The sequence below is a fragment of the Crocodylus porosus genome, unplaced genomic scaffold (genome assembly GCF_001723895.1).
Source record: "Crocodylus porosus isolate Cpor-Errol unplaced genomic scaffold, CroPor_comp1, whole genome shotgun sequence".
Classification (NCBI taxonomy): Eukaryota; Metazoa; Chordata; order Crocodylia; family Crocodylidae; genus Crocodylus; species Crocodylus porosus.
The window spans coordinates 19,925,790-19,941,698 of record NW_017728909.1 but is presented as its reverse complement, the minus strand read 5'-3'; the positions used below and the strand labels follow the sequence as shown (position 1 = coordinate 19,941,698).

General features: G+C 47.6%; 1 protein-coding gene across 1 annotated transcript in view; it reads left to right on the top strand.

The window, feature by feature from the left end:
• Positions 1 to 11,012, top strand: part of DCAF12 (DDB1 and CUL4 associated factor 12) — a 45,136-nt gene extending 34,124 nt beyond the window's left edge. The window contains exon 9 of the mRNA XM_019531857.1: positions 390 to 11,012. Within this exon, the coding sequence (XP_019387402.1) occupies positions 390 to 548 (159 nt within the window). The 3' untranslated portion in view covers positions 549 to 11,012. The remainder of the gene's footprint in view (positions 1 to 389) is intronic.
• The last annotated feature ends 4,897 nt before the right edge of the window (positions 11,013 to 15,909 follow it).

Below are 15,909 nucleotides of genomic sequence, written 5' to 3'. Positions count from 1 at the left end.
GCACCTTTTGGGGGTGCCGCAAGGTGCCACTTGATACTGGTGCTGAGGTGGGAAAACACAATTCCCAAGGTAAACTTGGAGGTTTCAAATATTAATCCAGAGCATTTTAAAATGTTCTGACCTGTTGTGGACTTTCAGTTCTTTATGAGAGCAATTCTTCTGTTGAATTTTTCTGTAGTCAAAACCAGAATAACAAAGCAAACTGTTTCCAAGCCTTTTGCGAGCTGCCTTGAGTCTAAATGGAGAACTGCTGTTCTAGCCTATAAACCTTGGACTGTTGGTGCAGAACAGCCCCCTCTTGGATTATGAGGCCACATTTTGCTTTTCTGAAATCAGGTCTGTCTTTTGGCTTGCTTGCAGCAATACTGATGTGAACTTTCCTTCAACAGAATCATGATGAAACCTGGAGGAATTATTTCTCTGACATTAATAACTTCCCAAATGCTGTTTACACCCACTGCTATGACTCGTCTGGAACGAAACTCTTTGTGGCAGGAGGCCCCCTTCCATCAGGACTCCATGGGAATTATGCTGGGCTCTGGAGCTAATGAGAACTCTTCCCCTCAATGGTGATCTCCCCGGTGTCCCCTTCCCTGTTCTTTACCAACAAAATTGTGTGATGCCATTGATTTCTGATTTAAATGCAAGTTATTTTTGACAGAGTTTTCTGTTGGTTTCCAACAGTTTTGTACATCTTTTTTGAACCAGCTTTTGCTTTAACCTCCTTGATCCTTTATACGAAGGGTTTTTGAAACCCCTTTTTATTGTATTTACTCCAAGTGACTCTTCTCTTTTTTCCCCCCCCTTTCTCCCCTGCCTCCCCTCAGTTTAGGCTAACTTGGCCATATGCCCCCTACTTTGCTGTGAGGTAGGACTCCTTTCTTATTGAGCGGTTGCTGCTGGGCTTTCTGTGAAAGTCCAGGGGCTGTGTGTGTGTGCAGGTACTTCGTGTCACTTACATTACCTGGAGTGAGGACTACTTGTAATTAAAAAGAAAAAAATATTAAAAAATATTTATAAGAAATAAGCTACTACTTTATCTGCAGAGCCTGGGTCAGGCCTGGCTTGATCTTATTTTTTAAAAGTACAAGTCTAATGACACTGTATACATAAAGGAATACAATACACACAGATGTATATTCAGCAGGACCCAGGGACAGCATCTCCCACAATGTTGCTTGTCTAGCCTTGAGTGTAGCAGTGGCCCCAGACCTGGCTTCTCCATGGTGCATGGGGAGAACGAAGGCAACCTCTTGTGCTCGCCTTTCTCCCTACCCCTGCCCCAGGTATCGGCTTGTGAAGGTACTGGAGCTTCAGGGCGAGCCCTCCGGTAGAGCTCTTGTGTGGCAGCAGAGATGGAGCAAGGCTAATAGAAATGGTAATCCGACAGGCAGGTTCCTTGTGACCAACTGAACTCGGTCCGCCCAGTTTCTGAAGTAGCTGAGAGTCCTCTGGGTACGTGCGCCCCTGTCTGGGATTGGATGGAAGGGAGGAGCCAGATTTGGGTACCTGACGTCTGTCTACAAACAGGTCTCTCAGGCTAGGGGCAGTGTTTTCTGCACGCCTACGCTTGCACACGGTGGTCGTTCCCCAGCTGTCTTAGCCGGCTGTGAGTTCTCTCGACAGGAATGCTTTTTGCTAGCCAGTTAAGCTGCTCAGGCTGCTGGGCCAAATGGAAGCTATTTTTAATTTTTGTTGTGTTTTGTTTCGTTTTCCTTCCTTATCCCCGGAGAGAGTGGGGTAGGCAGGTAGCAACTACTCTGCAAATGTGTATAGAGTGTCAAAGGGCTGCTGACTCTACTTCATTTCTTTTTAATGCAAACTAGGGGCTTTCCATGCAACCAGGTGACTTTTCTCTTCTGCTTATCATGCTAAGAATAGTCTATAACATCAGCTTGGTTTTACAGGATACTTTTATAAGAGTCCCGGTCCTCTGAATACCTGTTTTCAGTCCACGCTCCAAACTCCATTGGACTTCACCAGAAACTGTGGGTGAAGAAAGACTGTCCAGAGGCCCTTGGTGAACAATACAAAGCCCAGTTGTGAAGGACATGCATTTTTGACCAATGTACAGAACAAAGTAAGAAGTGGCTTCTCTTCCTGGCTCTGCTGCAGACACCATGTGACCTTAGGCAAGTCATTCGCCTCTCAGTACCTCAGCCTCCCCATCTGCAGATGGAATTAGTGTCAGGCAGGAAGATGGAGGTTTAATTTCTAGTTTGCAAAGTACTTGAGCTTATTGGATGCAAGGTGTGCTAGAAGTACAGTTCCCCTCCACTCGTAAATTTGCAAGGTAAGAGTGAGGAAAGAATAGCCCTGTATGTCCACCCAGACCTAAAGCACAGACTCCTTAAATTCAGGCCCAACTCTGGCAAGCAAGACTTGGTATTACAGCATGTCAAACTTCTCCTGCTTCCCATGTGGGCTAATCGGAGAAAAATGAATCGAACAAAACCTAGGACAATCAAGGGACCAAACAGTAGCCATAAAATGATAGGGCTGCAAACTAATTCTCTTGGCTTCGGTTGTGTTGTTCTCAATACAGAGCATGTCGCTTTGGGATTTCTTTCATAAATGCCTGGAAAGGGGGTGGGGGGGGTCACAGTATTTGACCTCATGCCTAGGAACCTAAATAAATGACTAAATGTTCTCTGTGAAAAATGGTGAGGATGTGTGTCTGAAGGGATAATCTGAAGCCCTCTGACTCCTACGTGTGGGGTGTGCCTCTCGGACGGTTGTATCCCAAAGCTGGTTTTGTCTGTGTCGTGATTTTCAGAGATGCTGAACGCTCTGCACCGGTGGTAGCCACTGGGAATCCTTCCTGGCTGTGTCCTGTGTTCCCCCTCTTCACACCTCCCCAACATTTAAAATGGTGCTGGTGCTAAAGGACAATTTTTGCTCTGGAAGTTTTACCCTCTGTTTGATCATGTTTTGGAAGTTCCCTTCAAAGGATTTTGAGCACTACCTGTGCTGTGGGTATGACTAATTTTTTTAGTGGCATAACATCATTCTTACTTCATGTGTATGTGTATTTTTTTAACTGGAAACAAGTGATCATTTTAGGTAGTGCATCCACTCCAGAGCCTCCACTCTTTCTAGCTTTACAGTAATTCCTTCTTGAGGGTGGGGAGTTTTTCTGTGTTTTGTAATGTACCCCAAAACCAGGGGAAACACTAGAAAAATTGTTCCTGCTCTCCTGTTCCCCACCCCCCCACTTCCTTTTCACGTTGGCAGCACCTTGTTTCTATCTATTGTAATTGGGGGGGGAGTTAGCAATAGCACATGGGAGAGTCCCAGACCAGTGGTTTCACTTGGTGACCCACTGGGAGAGGATGCCTTTGTATGCGTTGCTGCTGGATACCCAGATACTTTTGCCAGAGGCTGAGGCACTAAGAGCTGAGTTGCCAAATGTTGCATGGGAAGTCGTAATAGGAACAGGAGCAGAACCCAGGTTTTGATGGCTAGTCCCTTGTCTAGCCCAGTGACCAGGCTGCTGTCACTCCACTGGCTTAAATTTAAAATGATAATGAAGGTGCACAGGGAAGTGGCTCTTAGGAGCAAGGGGATCCAAGTACAAGTCAGTGGTTCCTTGGTAGGACCATCTGCAAGCTCGCAGCCTGCCCACTGCTCACTTTGAAGAGGGCGTGAAAGTACGTCTCCCATCACTCAAATGATAGAGGTAAGTCCATGTGGTTGGGAGGAATCAATTACAGGCTCGTTGACGAGCTTTAAAACAACTCTGTACACTGTGCAGTGACTCAGTGATTCTCTCACTTGCAAGGAGCTTTGTAGATCATTCAAATTCCAGATGCTCCAAGTTAAATTCAACTTCTTTTCCTTTCTAAATTAGATTAATTGGGGTTGGATCTCCAATGCTTTCTTACAGCTGCCTTGCATTTGCAGGGGTAGCTTCTCAGGGAAGTGGGTCCAGTGGCAGTCATCCATGATACAGGTGATAGATGACACTCATCCATGCTGTCTTCAGTTTGCTCTATTTATGAAGTGCGTTTTTGCTTTGAGGGTTTGCTTAGAAGCTGCATAATGCTAATTACGCACTTGTCTATGGCAGTTGACAGAAAGTAAGCAGCTACTTCTAAAAGGATCAGCTGTATCTAATTTTTTTCTTCCAAAATAAGAAGGTTCTTGGTTGCTAAAAATCATTAGGCCGCTTTCTCTTTTGCTACTTGACATTACAATAACACGGTGCCCTGTTGGCATTGCAGAATGAGTTAAGCAGCCAGTTTTTACCTCCCATGCTTTTGATAAGTTTCTTTTCCAAATTTTTGTTGCTTTGGAGAGCCATGTCCATTTGCTTATAGCACAGGTGAACGGGCCCAGTAATAATACCCAACCACTGAGTATTTGCGAGTACTTGCAGTACTTAAGCGTTGTGATAAAGGTTAAAGCCCTTTCCATTTCTTGTTTCCACATTACTTGTTCCTTCTGAGCATGGTGATGAGTGGGAGATTGTTTCCCCTTTCTGTTTTTATTTTTTTGTTTTGTTTTTTGTTTCTTACTGACTTCTTCAGCTCTGGTCCTGACAGGTTAGCAAGTCTGACGTAGTTGTGGCCAGAGGCCCTCCAGTGTTACTGCTGGGGAGAGCCCTTCACCACTCCAGCCCACACAACTCTGGAGCCAGGGACCAAGTTTGGGTTTCATTGGATTCATTTGGCCTAATGAGCTGGTCCAGGATGACAAACTACCAAAGAGTCGATACGCAGTGGCTGCTGGATGACCTAAGGTACTGGGAATGCAAACAAAGCTGGGAATAGGGTTCGTTTCAGCACCATGGCTGCTTTATTTATCTGGCTGTGCCTAAAAAGGATCTGTAGAAACTGAGAGTTTCTTTTATTATGTGCAGAGTGACATAATGAGGGAGGGCCTCCTGGCTGAGATCACGGTGCTGACATCAGAGTGCTGACAGAACGCCAGCTTTTGTACTCTTGTGGCTGAGTTGCTCGCATCTAAACCACATCCTATCCTAAATGTCAGCCCCAAAGTGTTGCTCCTATGACAGGTTTGTAGCTAGAGTCCAGGAGGAGGCATGTAATTTCCTGCTATCATATTTTCCAGCGATGTCAAAGGGATTTGGAGTTACAGCTACATTGCTATCACTGCCACTTGTGTCAACATGTCCATACCAGCTTTAAACTACCAGAGCTTGCCCAGATGCTGCCGTCAGGATAGCTACAGCAGGATGGTGCTCAGTGCAGACTGCAAAACCTGCCTGAAAAATGGAGTAAATCCTCAGGCAGCTAGCTCAGAGCCTACGCTGAGCTCCATGCCTCCATAGCTGTCCTCAAACTAGCTAGCTTCAAGTTGGCATGGGCATGTCAACCTGAACTGTAGTGACAGTGTAGGCAGACCTAGAGAGAGACTTCAACCCACACTGCACTTCCATTTGAATGTGTTGAACATGAGCACCAGAACTATGAGCTGAGATGCCTGAATTTTGCTGTGTTTTCAGGTTGACAACATAGATTTGATGGCACGCTGGGGGCTTTGAGTTTTATTGACGTCTGCTGCAAAGCTCCCTTGGCATGTGCGTGCCTTCATGCTGTGCTGTAGGGGAGAGCTTGTCCCCTGGCTCTGGGTGTCTATCAAGGGCAGCCCCAATAAAGCAGTGAGCAGGAGGGTGCAGAAGAGGAGGGAAGACCCAAGGAGGGTTGGGGCCACTTGCGGGCGGCCTAGAAGGGGAGGAAGCTGCTGGTTTATTGTCAGGGCTTTTTATGTGCCTTTTTATGAAGGCTTCACCAGACACCCAAAACAAAATGAAGTCGACCGCATCCCTTTGTGGGATCTGTTCCTGCTGTGCCCCCATGTGCTGAAGTTTTAAGTCTTGAAAATGGGATTAAGTGGGATAACATGCTGGGTTACTTCATCAAATTGCCCTTATTCTAATCCAGTGCATGGGTCCTTTCATTTGAAAAAGAAAAGAAATAAGTCAGTGCTCTAAGTTGCTGGATGAAAGATGTTTTTGGCTTGTTTTACCCTTAAAATGTCAAGGTGTCAGTAGCCACTTTCTAAAAAGCCCTTTCCAGTTATGTGCTGGGGCCTGTAGGTCTGCAAGCCACATGCTTGCATCTGGAACAAAGTATTGTGGCTGGCTGAGCTGCAGAGCTGTGGGTTGTTGATATGCAATAGTGACTGTATACAAATTGCCACAGTTGTGGATGGAAAATAAAAAAAAAGGCCAAAATTAAAAAAAAAAACCAAACACAACCCTTCCCCCCCCGCCCCCCAACAAATAAATCCCCCATGGAAACCTAGCCTGATACATTATGTTGCATCTGGACTGCATCAGTTGTGGACCCCCAAATGAACAAACAAAAGTCCTAGATTTGGATCCTGGATCCAAATCCTGGATCTTGAGGAACAGTTCATCTTTTGATTCCCTTAATCAAAAGGGAAATTTCAGGTGCTGAATCTTCAATCTCATTAAACTTGTACTTTTCTTTATCTGCCTGCTCACCTGGTTCCCTCCTATATTCAAGGCCTCCCACAGTCTCAGGGTATATAAATCACTATGATTCATCCAAATAACACAAAGGACCAATCAGAGGTTGATGTGCCTTTCTCTTATGGTACCTTGATCTTTGTAAAGTTATCTCTGAAAGAAACTCATTGCTGTCTTAGGGCTGGGTACATGCCTTGTCTTTTTCTAAGATACCCACATTGAAGTTACCACAGGTTTGTATGAATTGTGACTTGTATCTCTCATTTGGTGTTCTAGGATGTGGTGTAGACACGAACTGAATGCACTGACTTGACTTGTCTTGGGATAAATCCTTCCAGTGATGACAGTGCTTGACATGTGTGGTAATGTGTACATAAGATGCTGGATCTTCCCCTTTGCCTATGACGTACGTTTGGTGTTTTTGCACAAACGACATGGGGTGTTTTTCAGGTGTGGTGATCACAACTTGTGGCTTGGGGTTAGGATGTCTTAAAGTGATTGGTAGTTTTTTAAATGTTTTTCCAAATAGATTACCCTTTGTAGACTTCAAGATCCAAAGCACTGGGGGGGCGGGGTGGGAAAACCCCCCCAGACCTTCTGTTCTTTGCCAGCTTTAGTTCTGAATTCAGGCCGTAATTCCTCAGTCTGCTGCTTCGGGCATCGGCAGTTTCGGAAGCAGCACAGAGTCCTGAGCTCATGCTGAAGCCATCAAGTGAGAGAGGACTGATTTCACACCCCGCCCCCCGTGTTGTAGTGCACATGCTTTCTTTTAACTGTGGGGCAAAATATTTCAACCGGTCTGTGCAACTTGCAAAGTTTGAACGATCAAGCATTGCAGATGGCAGGCAAAGACCAGACTGTCTGCTCATGCCGTGTGGCATCTGGAGTTATCCCGAGAATTGCTTTTCTGCTCTGAGAAGTGACTAATGCCTAAAATAAAGGCAGCGCATGGTCACTTCGTTGCTTCTGTGTGCTGTGCTGACAAGTACAGATGTCCCTGCACGCTCAGTCTGAGGTGCAAGAAATCCAGCTCTTTCTGCTGAGTCCGTGGCAGCAGCAGGAGACTGCACTCCATCGCAGGAGGTCCCTTTCAGTCCAGTGTATTCGTGTGTTGATCTGAATCTGGAGTGTCAAACTCGATTGCCCCATGAGCTGGATCCACGTGGGATTCGGACCCGGTGTGGGAAGCAACAGCAGCGCAGAGATTTAATGCAGATATAACTCACCAGTCAGTGCCCCCCAGGCCTTTTGTTGCTGGGAATTTGGTGACAGACACTGCCCCCTCCTTCCCCCCACCCCCATATTTCTAACCCTTCAGTTAGCCCTGCAAGCCAGAGGGAAATAGCTCTGTGGTCTGTGTCTTTGACATCCTTGGTCTAAACTGCATCCTCAGGGTACTTCTGCTTTTCCGTCTGTCTTCAGCGGGCATGTGCACACAACTAATTCGAGCTCAACGCAGAATTCTGCTAATCCACAAGAATGGGTTCAGTCGTTTCCTCTCGGCCTTATGGAGTTAACACAGCAAATAATCAAGTCAGGAGTGCATCGTCATTATTCACTGGATATGATGCTAATGTGTCTGTAACTTCTGGTCCATTCCCTTCCTGGTCACTGCAAACTAGACAGATTCTTTGGGGTGGAGACTAAGCCATATTTGCCCATTTGGGATTTTCACGTAGAACTGAATGAGGTGTGCCGCTTTTTAGACCTAGTCACTTTTCAGAGCAGAATTGATGCGTCTCATTTTCTGATCTGTGATCTTCAGCAGTTTCTTCAATCTCTTCTCGTTCTTTCTACTTCACCTTTTAAGAATTGATTCAAAGCTTTTTGTCTAAGTCTGAAAAATATTAAAACATTTGGAACCAAACATTTTATGAAGGAGGAAGACCCTAACCAGGCCCCTTTGTAGAAGGCTTGCACTGTATAGGATTCAAGAATACAGCTGCATGTGAAGTGGGACCTTATGCTGTAATGCGAAGATCTACACAAGCTGAAATCTGCTGGTGTCCCATCTCCTTGTGCAGCGATGGTCAGCTAAATAGGAAGTGTGGGTGCTCTGCACGCTGAACCCAGAGCAGCTGCAAGTTACTCCCACTGGCATCGTTTAAGCTGCCTCTTCAACTTCAGAATTAGGCTCCCATTCAGAGTAGTGTGGGACGGACACATCGCCGTTTCGACTGGACGGTCGCACGCTGCTAACCCTTTCCCATGCAACTGGAAGACTTCCTTCAGCCATCAGGGTTAGGAAGAGAGAATTAAAAAGGTCACTTCCTCAAATAATTTGAAGCCACCAGGAAACTGCGGTTACAGCAGAGCTCTGTCTTAGCATCCAACTTGGACCCTCTGGCAGAAATGTACTGCAGCCAGCCATGCCCAGAGAAATGGCAGAGGTGAAGAGAAGCTGGTGTTTTAATACCTTATCTGACTGCAGATACGCCAGTTCTTAGCACTTGTGTGTGGAAAGCGCTGGCCAGGCCAGCCACTTCCGGCTGAAGCGTGGAGAAGGACCATCTTCTCCAGTCATCCCAGCTGCTTGCCCCATTCCTGCCAGGCTGCTGCTGCACCCGTCTCTTCCATCTCTGTCCAGACTGGCTAGGAAAGTTCTGCTGTGTAGGGAAGAGGGCCCTTACTACCTGTTGAGTCTAGATTTTACCCTGTCCATGTGTGCAGGGCCTAAGAAATCCCAGCTGGGATTTGCTGCTTCAGCTGGCTGCATCCCAGACTCTTCAGGATGCAGGTGGTGGTGGGATCCTTGTTCTTTTTTAGAAAACAGCTTCCAGCAAGCTGGCCCTCAGTCCTTTTGTCCCAGTCTCTCCCTTCTCACTAGATTCAAGCATATTCTTGGGTCCCAGCCTGACTTGCTAACTTGGGCTCCAGTTCAGCAGTGCACCGGCATGCAGGTACTTAAGCCCCACTGATGTTGATGGGACTTGAGCCTGAACTTGAAGCACTGAAGTCCTTTGCTGAATCGGGGCCTTCTCTCCAGTTCGATCCCACGTGTTCTCTTCTTTCACCCAGGCATGGATCTCTCCCCTAACTTTTTCCAGTCTGAAGGGCTTTATTCCCAACTCATTCCTCCATGGCAAATATGTTCTGGGGGTTGCCGCATATGTGCAGACCCCTGTTGATTTTGATTCCCCCCCTCCCCCCAACTTTTTTCAGGTGGCGTTGGGGATATTGTCTGCTTCCTAGGTATAGAGAAGCAAGGACCTCTTCAAGTTTTTAGGGTGGAAGAGGGGCTGTATCACAGAAAATTGGAAATGGATCCATAATTCAAGTAGAGGAGGGAGCCGTTCACCATTTCAAATAATGTGGTCCCTGAATCTTTGTCTAAACCGCGTCCACCGGAGGTTCATGTCTCTGTGTTTGACTCCACTGAATGTTGCAGTGTCTATCAAGGTTCTTGCTGAGCAATGCAATATGTGCCTCAAAACCAATGCACAAATCCAGTCTGTTTCACGTAACATGTTTGCAATGCAAGGAGTTTAATCGATGACTGATCTCGTTTCTTGCTAGCATGCGTTCCATCGCTAGAACTCTTCCTGTCGGCGGTTCTTGAGCTCCGTACTGTGCTGCGACACAGTTGGAGTGCAAAGAAAGGGACATCAATCCCAAACACAACTTGCTGAGCTTTTTCCTCCTTATTACAGACACACAGGAGATGGTTAGAGTTCAGGTTTCGTGTGGTTTTAATAAAAACTGGAAACAATGCAGCTACTCCACCAGATCCAGCACCATCTTATCTTTTTTGACACTTACATGGGAATGCAAAAATAAAATCCAGCAATATGTGTTCTCAGCTGGGGTGTTTGCACCATGGAATGTGAAGTTTTTTTGTTTTTTGGGGTTTTTCGGACTGATGTTGTTTCCTGCATGTGGAAGAATTCAAATTGGGTGCAAAGGTTTGGATCTGTGACTGACTGTCTTAGGTCAGCTTGCTAAATGCAATCAAATGCATTGGACTCCTTTTTTATTTTCCTCTTCAGAAGATGACTACAGTAGAAGAGCAATGAACATTAGGCTGTAACGGACTGCTTTAGGTCATCGGTGTGTTGCCTGATTTTATATGGACAGTATAATAAAGATTTGTTTGCACATTGACCTCCATCTATCAGTCGCAAATAAAATTCTTTAATATGTGGGTTGAGAAAAATGTGTTAAATACCGGTAGATTCATTTCCACATCAATTGAAGAGGCTGATTTTTTTTTTTTTTTTTTTTCCCCCCCCCCCCACTCTTACAAACTGGGTTACTGTGTCCACATGCCAGAAAGATTTTGCTCTTGAAAAAAGCATGTTCAAGTGTGTGACAGTGACCCTCCCCACACACGCACACACTTTTTAAATACCCAGATCTGTACATTTTTCATCTGAGTATCGTTAACCATGCTGTAGTCCAACAAACAGATCTTTTACTACTGCCCTGTTCTATAGAATAATTGTAATTAACTGCAGTTTTTTTTCCACTACTTGAAGTTGTGTGAAATGAAATTGGTGAACAAAAGTATTTGTGCATCTTACTATGGGTATCTAAATAAAACTGTATTTGTCTAGTGCGTTGGCTGGTGGCATCCTCTTTAACCTGCTGTTGTATGTGGGGCCCCATTACACGTGATGCTGAGAGCTGCACCCGTGTTGATGGGTGTTTAATGGGCTGGGGGACTGAAAGGTAAGAATCCACCCCGGCCCCTATTCCCCCTTGCTGCATGAGCAGGATAACCAGTCTCAACTTGCTTCCCCCCAGACGGACAGTGCAAGAAACCACAAATAAGTGTGTGTGTGGGGGGGGGGGTGTCAGTAAGCAGGCATAGGGAGCAGTGGGCCTGATCGGGGGGGCATTATGCTTAGGTGTAGTTTAGAGTGGCTACACCTTAGCGTGGCATGAGCTGGGTAATACGGATCAGAGAGAGTCTCTCCTGGAGCGGGGTCACTTTGAGCCACATAAGGAGTGCTTGAAACTAGTTTCAGGTGTTGGTGTGCGGACAGTCCAGGGGTTAAGAGCTCTGTATAACAAGGCCTTTAATCCAGGGGCAGTCCAGCTCCGTCCCAGGAGTGTCTGCTGTGACACCTCTTGGGGGCAGGAGGTGGTTTGCAATAGGCTTCAGCGCTGTTTTTGGACTCCTTAATTTCAGCCCACCTGGCCTTTGCATCCCCTTTCAAGCCAGAGCCCCGTTTGCTGCCGGGGTGGTCTCAAGGGGAGTGGCTTGGAAATGTGTTGGTACCTTGACGAGTGGTTGGCTTCACTCTTCTTCAGAGTGAAAATGCATCCTGTGCTTCTCATGACCTTGGCAATGGAACAGTCCCTTTCGTCTGACTTTCACGAGGGACCCGGTATTAAGGTGACAGCTCAGAGGATTTGGGGCTTCTACAGCCTCTTGGTCAAAGGTCTCGAAGCACTTCGCAGATGCAGCGCTGCTTGCGCCTACTTTGTTCCTCTGCAGCTGCTTTAGTCCCCAGGTGTCCACTCCAGGCCTCACTGCCTGTAAAAACTCTTGAAGGTGGTAGCTGAAGTACAAGAGCTCCCTTAACTTTCCACCCTGTCTGTGCCACCGCAGCCTGTTCAACACCTCTGCGTGTCGCTGCACGAGATGTCTGCATCCACATACCCAGGGTGGAGATCGTTCAGTTTCCTTACAGAGCCTGTCAGACCCTGCCAAGGGTGGGGAAGCTGGTAGACGAGAAGATGTGATGTTTCTGCTCCTTAAGGTTTAATGTTTAGGAACAAAGGTGTATGCCTCAAAGCAGCTTCCAGCTCTTCACCTACCCCGACAGGTTTCGGGGAATGCATCATCTTGAGTCGCTGCATGCTGCATAGCCCCCTCCCCCACATTGAACAGTTCAAGGTCACTCCTATCTTTTTGTCCCCATAGCTCTGCGTAGAATGGGTTACTAGCTACTGAGACTATTTCTCTCTGCTCGTGGTAGCCATGCTGTGTGGAGTGGCAGAGCTGTAGCCCAGTGAGGGGAGGTTTGCTGGGGCAAGAGAGAACATGGCAAGTGGCCAGACTACCCAGCTCCCTACCTGACTCCTTTGTTGTATGTAAAGCCCCTCTTCCCCTTGCTCTCGCACTCCTTGTCTGTCCCCTAAATCTTGCTGGAACCAGATTATTGATGGACAAGGGAGGGAGAACGAGCAGTGGTCCCTCCACCTGCAGGAAATGCTCCAATCTCAGACCTGGGAGGGTCAGGAGAACTTCAGTATGCTGCACTTCGACCGTACGGCCTTATACCGAAGCCCATCATCCCCTTATTTCTTCCCACCCACCCCGGGCGAGTCCTCTGCTCTGGGTCTGCCATGCTGGGCCTGTCCCTGGGGTCTGTGCACATCTGGCCACTCACTGGATGTTTTCTCTCTTGCCAGTGGGTGGTGCTGCTGGTTACGAAACACAGCATGGGCTGCTGCAGCCCCAAAGGTTCAAGCTTGTGCAGTTGTTTCCACTTAATCTTAGACATGCATTTGCTCTATTAAATGACAGGGCTGGATGGATTCCCCCTTATGAAAGGAGAGTGGTTGACTCCAGAAACTGGAAAGGAGGCGCTAGGAACTAGGTGGCAGAAGCTATAGGGCTGTTTCTCACTGGTATCTTCTCCAGCAATGCATCCGAGGCCGATGCTCGTGACACGTCGCAGCCCCAGCTCGCCCTTAGGATCACGGCTCCGGTGCTTCCTGCTGTGTTTGTTTCTGTGGAGATCTGCACTCAAACGCTGCAAATGGTTCAGGGGTTTCCATGCTATAATTACCTGCCACAGTCAGAGGAATGTGCAGCGCTTGGCATGCAAGCTTATTGTTGCAGGGAAGCTCGTGGATCACGTCAAAGGACAAAGAGATCGGCATAGACCGAAGGCAAAGGAGGGCTGAGGTGAGACAGCCACTGCAGGCATAGTTCCCTGGTGGATGTGCCTCAGAATAAGGCACGAAACTCTTCTGACTTGAAGCTATGTGCGTTCAAGCCTTAAATCTGCTTTCAGCTCTGCGGGGCGGGGGCAGGCCCCTTTCTTGCAGCTTGAGCCGAGCCACCACGGACATGGCTTGATTGCTTGTGATGGTCTCTTGCTCCGTGTTGCTCTGCTGAGATGCTGAGCCGGTGGGCATTGCACAAGAGCATTGGGGAAGGGCTGTGTCCTCATCACCGCCCCCAGGGCTGTCTTCCTGCTGCTGCTGTTCTAGCTTCCATTTTCCCCTGTGCCCTGAAGGGAGGCCTTTTACAAAAGGCAACCACGAAAGGCAGAGGATAGGAGTAGAATTTGAAAGGACCTTGCTGGATGACATTGCTGGGCTCGAGACAACAGGACGGAGTTTGATGCAGACAAGCATCAGGCACTTCACCTAGGGAAGAAGAACCAAAAGCATCAGTACACAGTGGGAGCGTAACTGGCTGGGTCCCAACACTGCTAAGAAGGATCTGCGGGGGTTGGTGGATCCTAGAATCAAAAGCAGGCATCGCTCATGCAGTCAAAAAAAATAAATGCGAGGCTGCAGCAGCAGGAGGGTAAGGTGCAAGACGTGGGAGATGCTACCATGCCTCCACTTGGCTTGCCTAGATCTCATCTGGAGTATGGTGTACAGACTGCGCTTCACATTTAACGGAGGCCATGGAGAATTAGGGTCCAGAGGCAGGTGACAAAGGTTGGGAGGCAGGTTGAGAGAGCTAGGCATGTTTAGCTTGGAGAAAAGGAGGCTAAGGGAGCACATGAAAGGTACTGGGAAGGCTGCTGCAAAGAAGATGGAGAACAGCCTTTCTCCCTTGGACTAGAAGGGGAGAAACAGAGCAATGGCTTTAAAGTGCAGCCAAGGAGATTTAGTTTGGATCTTGGAAAATGTCCTTCCTATCAGAACAGCAAGGCAGTGGAGTCATCTTCACCGGAGGCTTTCCAGAGGAGGCTGGATAAACATCGCTCGGGGGTGATTTAGGAGCAGCATTTCCACGTTCCTGCCTAAGCCCTGGTCTCACTGCTGGGAGAGAGGCTGAGGACAGCTCTGTGCCCAAGCCTTTGATTCCTGTACTCCAACCTGTACTTGGGACCCGTGTTTGCTGTGAAGTGCCATTTTGCTGCTATTGCCAACCTAGCCAGGCCCTACAGCTACAATGGGACCCTACTGCAATTGTGCTACATGACAGTGAGATGATACCTATGCAAATGCTAGTCCTGAGACTCCCCACAAGTTTGTTACAGGACCCAGACACTTGTGACTTGCCCCAGGCTGAACGTAGGTGTCCAAGTGTCTGGTTTAGCCTTGGCAGAGAGGGCAGTTCATTGACAACTGATTAACTGGAACTGTAACAGGAGCAAAATCCCTGCTCTAGCTTCTTTTGGGGAATTTGGTGTATGTCCTCCAGTGAAAGGACTTGATTTTCTTCAAAGGACTCTTAAATATATTCCAAACAAAGAAATCCTAGCTAGGAGAAGAGCCATTGGTACAGAAATGCTAATAATTATGCAGAAAAGGCAGAAGTATTTTTTAAAAAAAAAGTCTTTGAAAAGGAGCTAGATGATGTGCTTGTACAGAAATCGCAGAACTATAGAAAATGAAGGTGGAAGGGAGCTCAGGAGGCCACATCTACTCCAGCCCAAGGAGGACCAGCCCCAACTACATCATCTCAGCCAAGGCTTTGTCTACCTGGGTCTTCAAGGATGGAAACTCCACCACCTCGCTGGGTAACCTGGTCCAGTGCTTCACCACCCCCCTAGTGAGAGAGTTTTCCCTAATATCCAAGATAAACCTCCCTTGCTGCAACTTGAGCCCATTGCTCCTTGTCTTGTCATCTGCCCCCACTGAGAACAGCCCAGCTCCATCCCTATGGAGCCACCCTTCAGGTAGGTAAAGACTGCTATGAAATCCCCTTTCGGTCATCTCTTCTTTAGCCTCTCCTCACAAGTCATGTCCCCTCCAGTCCCCAGACTATTTTTGTTGCCTTCAGCTGAACTCTCCAATGTGTCCACATCCTTCCTGTAGTGGGGGGCCCACAACTGGACACAGGACTCCAGATGTGGCCTCCCCAGTGCTGAACAGAGGGCAAGAATTGCCTCCCTTGAGTTGCTGGCAACGCTTCACCCAATGCAGCCCAGGATGCTGTTGGCCTTCTTGGCACCAAGGGCGCACTGCTGGCTCCTGCTCAGCTTCTTGTCCCCTGTCACCCCCAGGTCCTTTTCTGCAGAGCTGCTGCCCAGCCAGTTGGTCCCCACCCTGTACCAGCGCATGAGATTTGTTCCATGCAAATGCAGAACTTTTGGTTTTCTTCAACTTTTCTTTTGGTCCAATCCCAGCTTGGTGTCATTTGCAAACCTGGATGGAGTGCACCACAGCAAATCTTTCAGGTCGTTGATGAAGGTACTGAACAAAACTGGCCCCAGGACCAACACCTGGGGCACTCCACTTGATATCAGCTGCCAACAAGACATTGACCCATTGATTACTACTCTGAGCCTGACAATCCAGCTAGTTTTCTATCC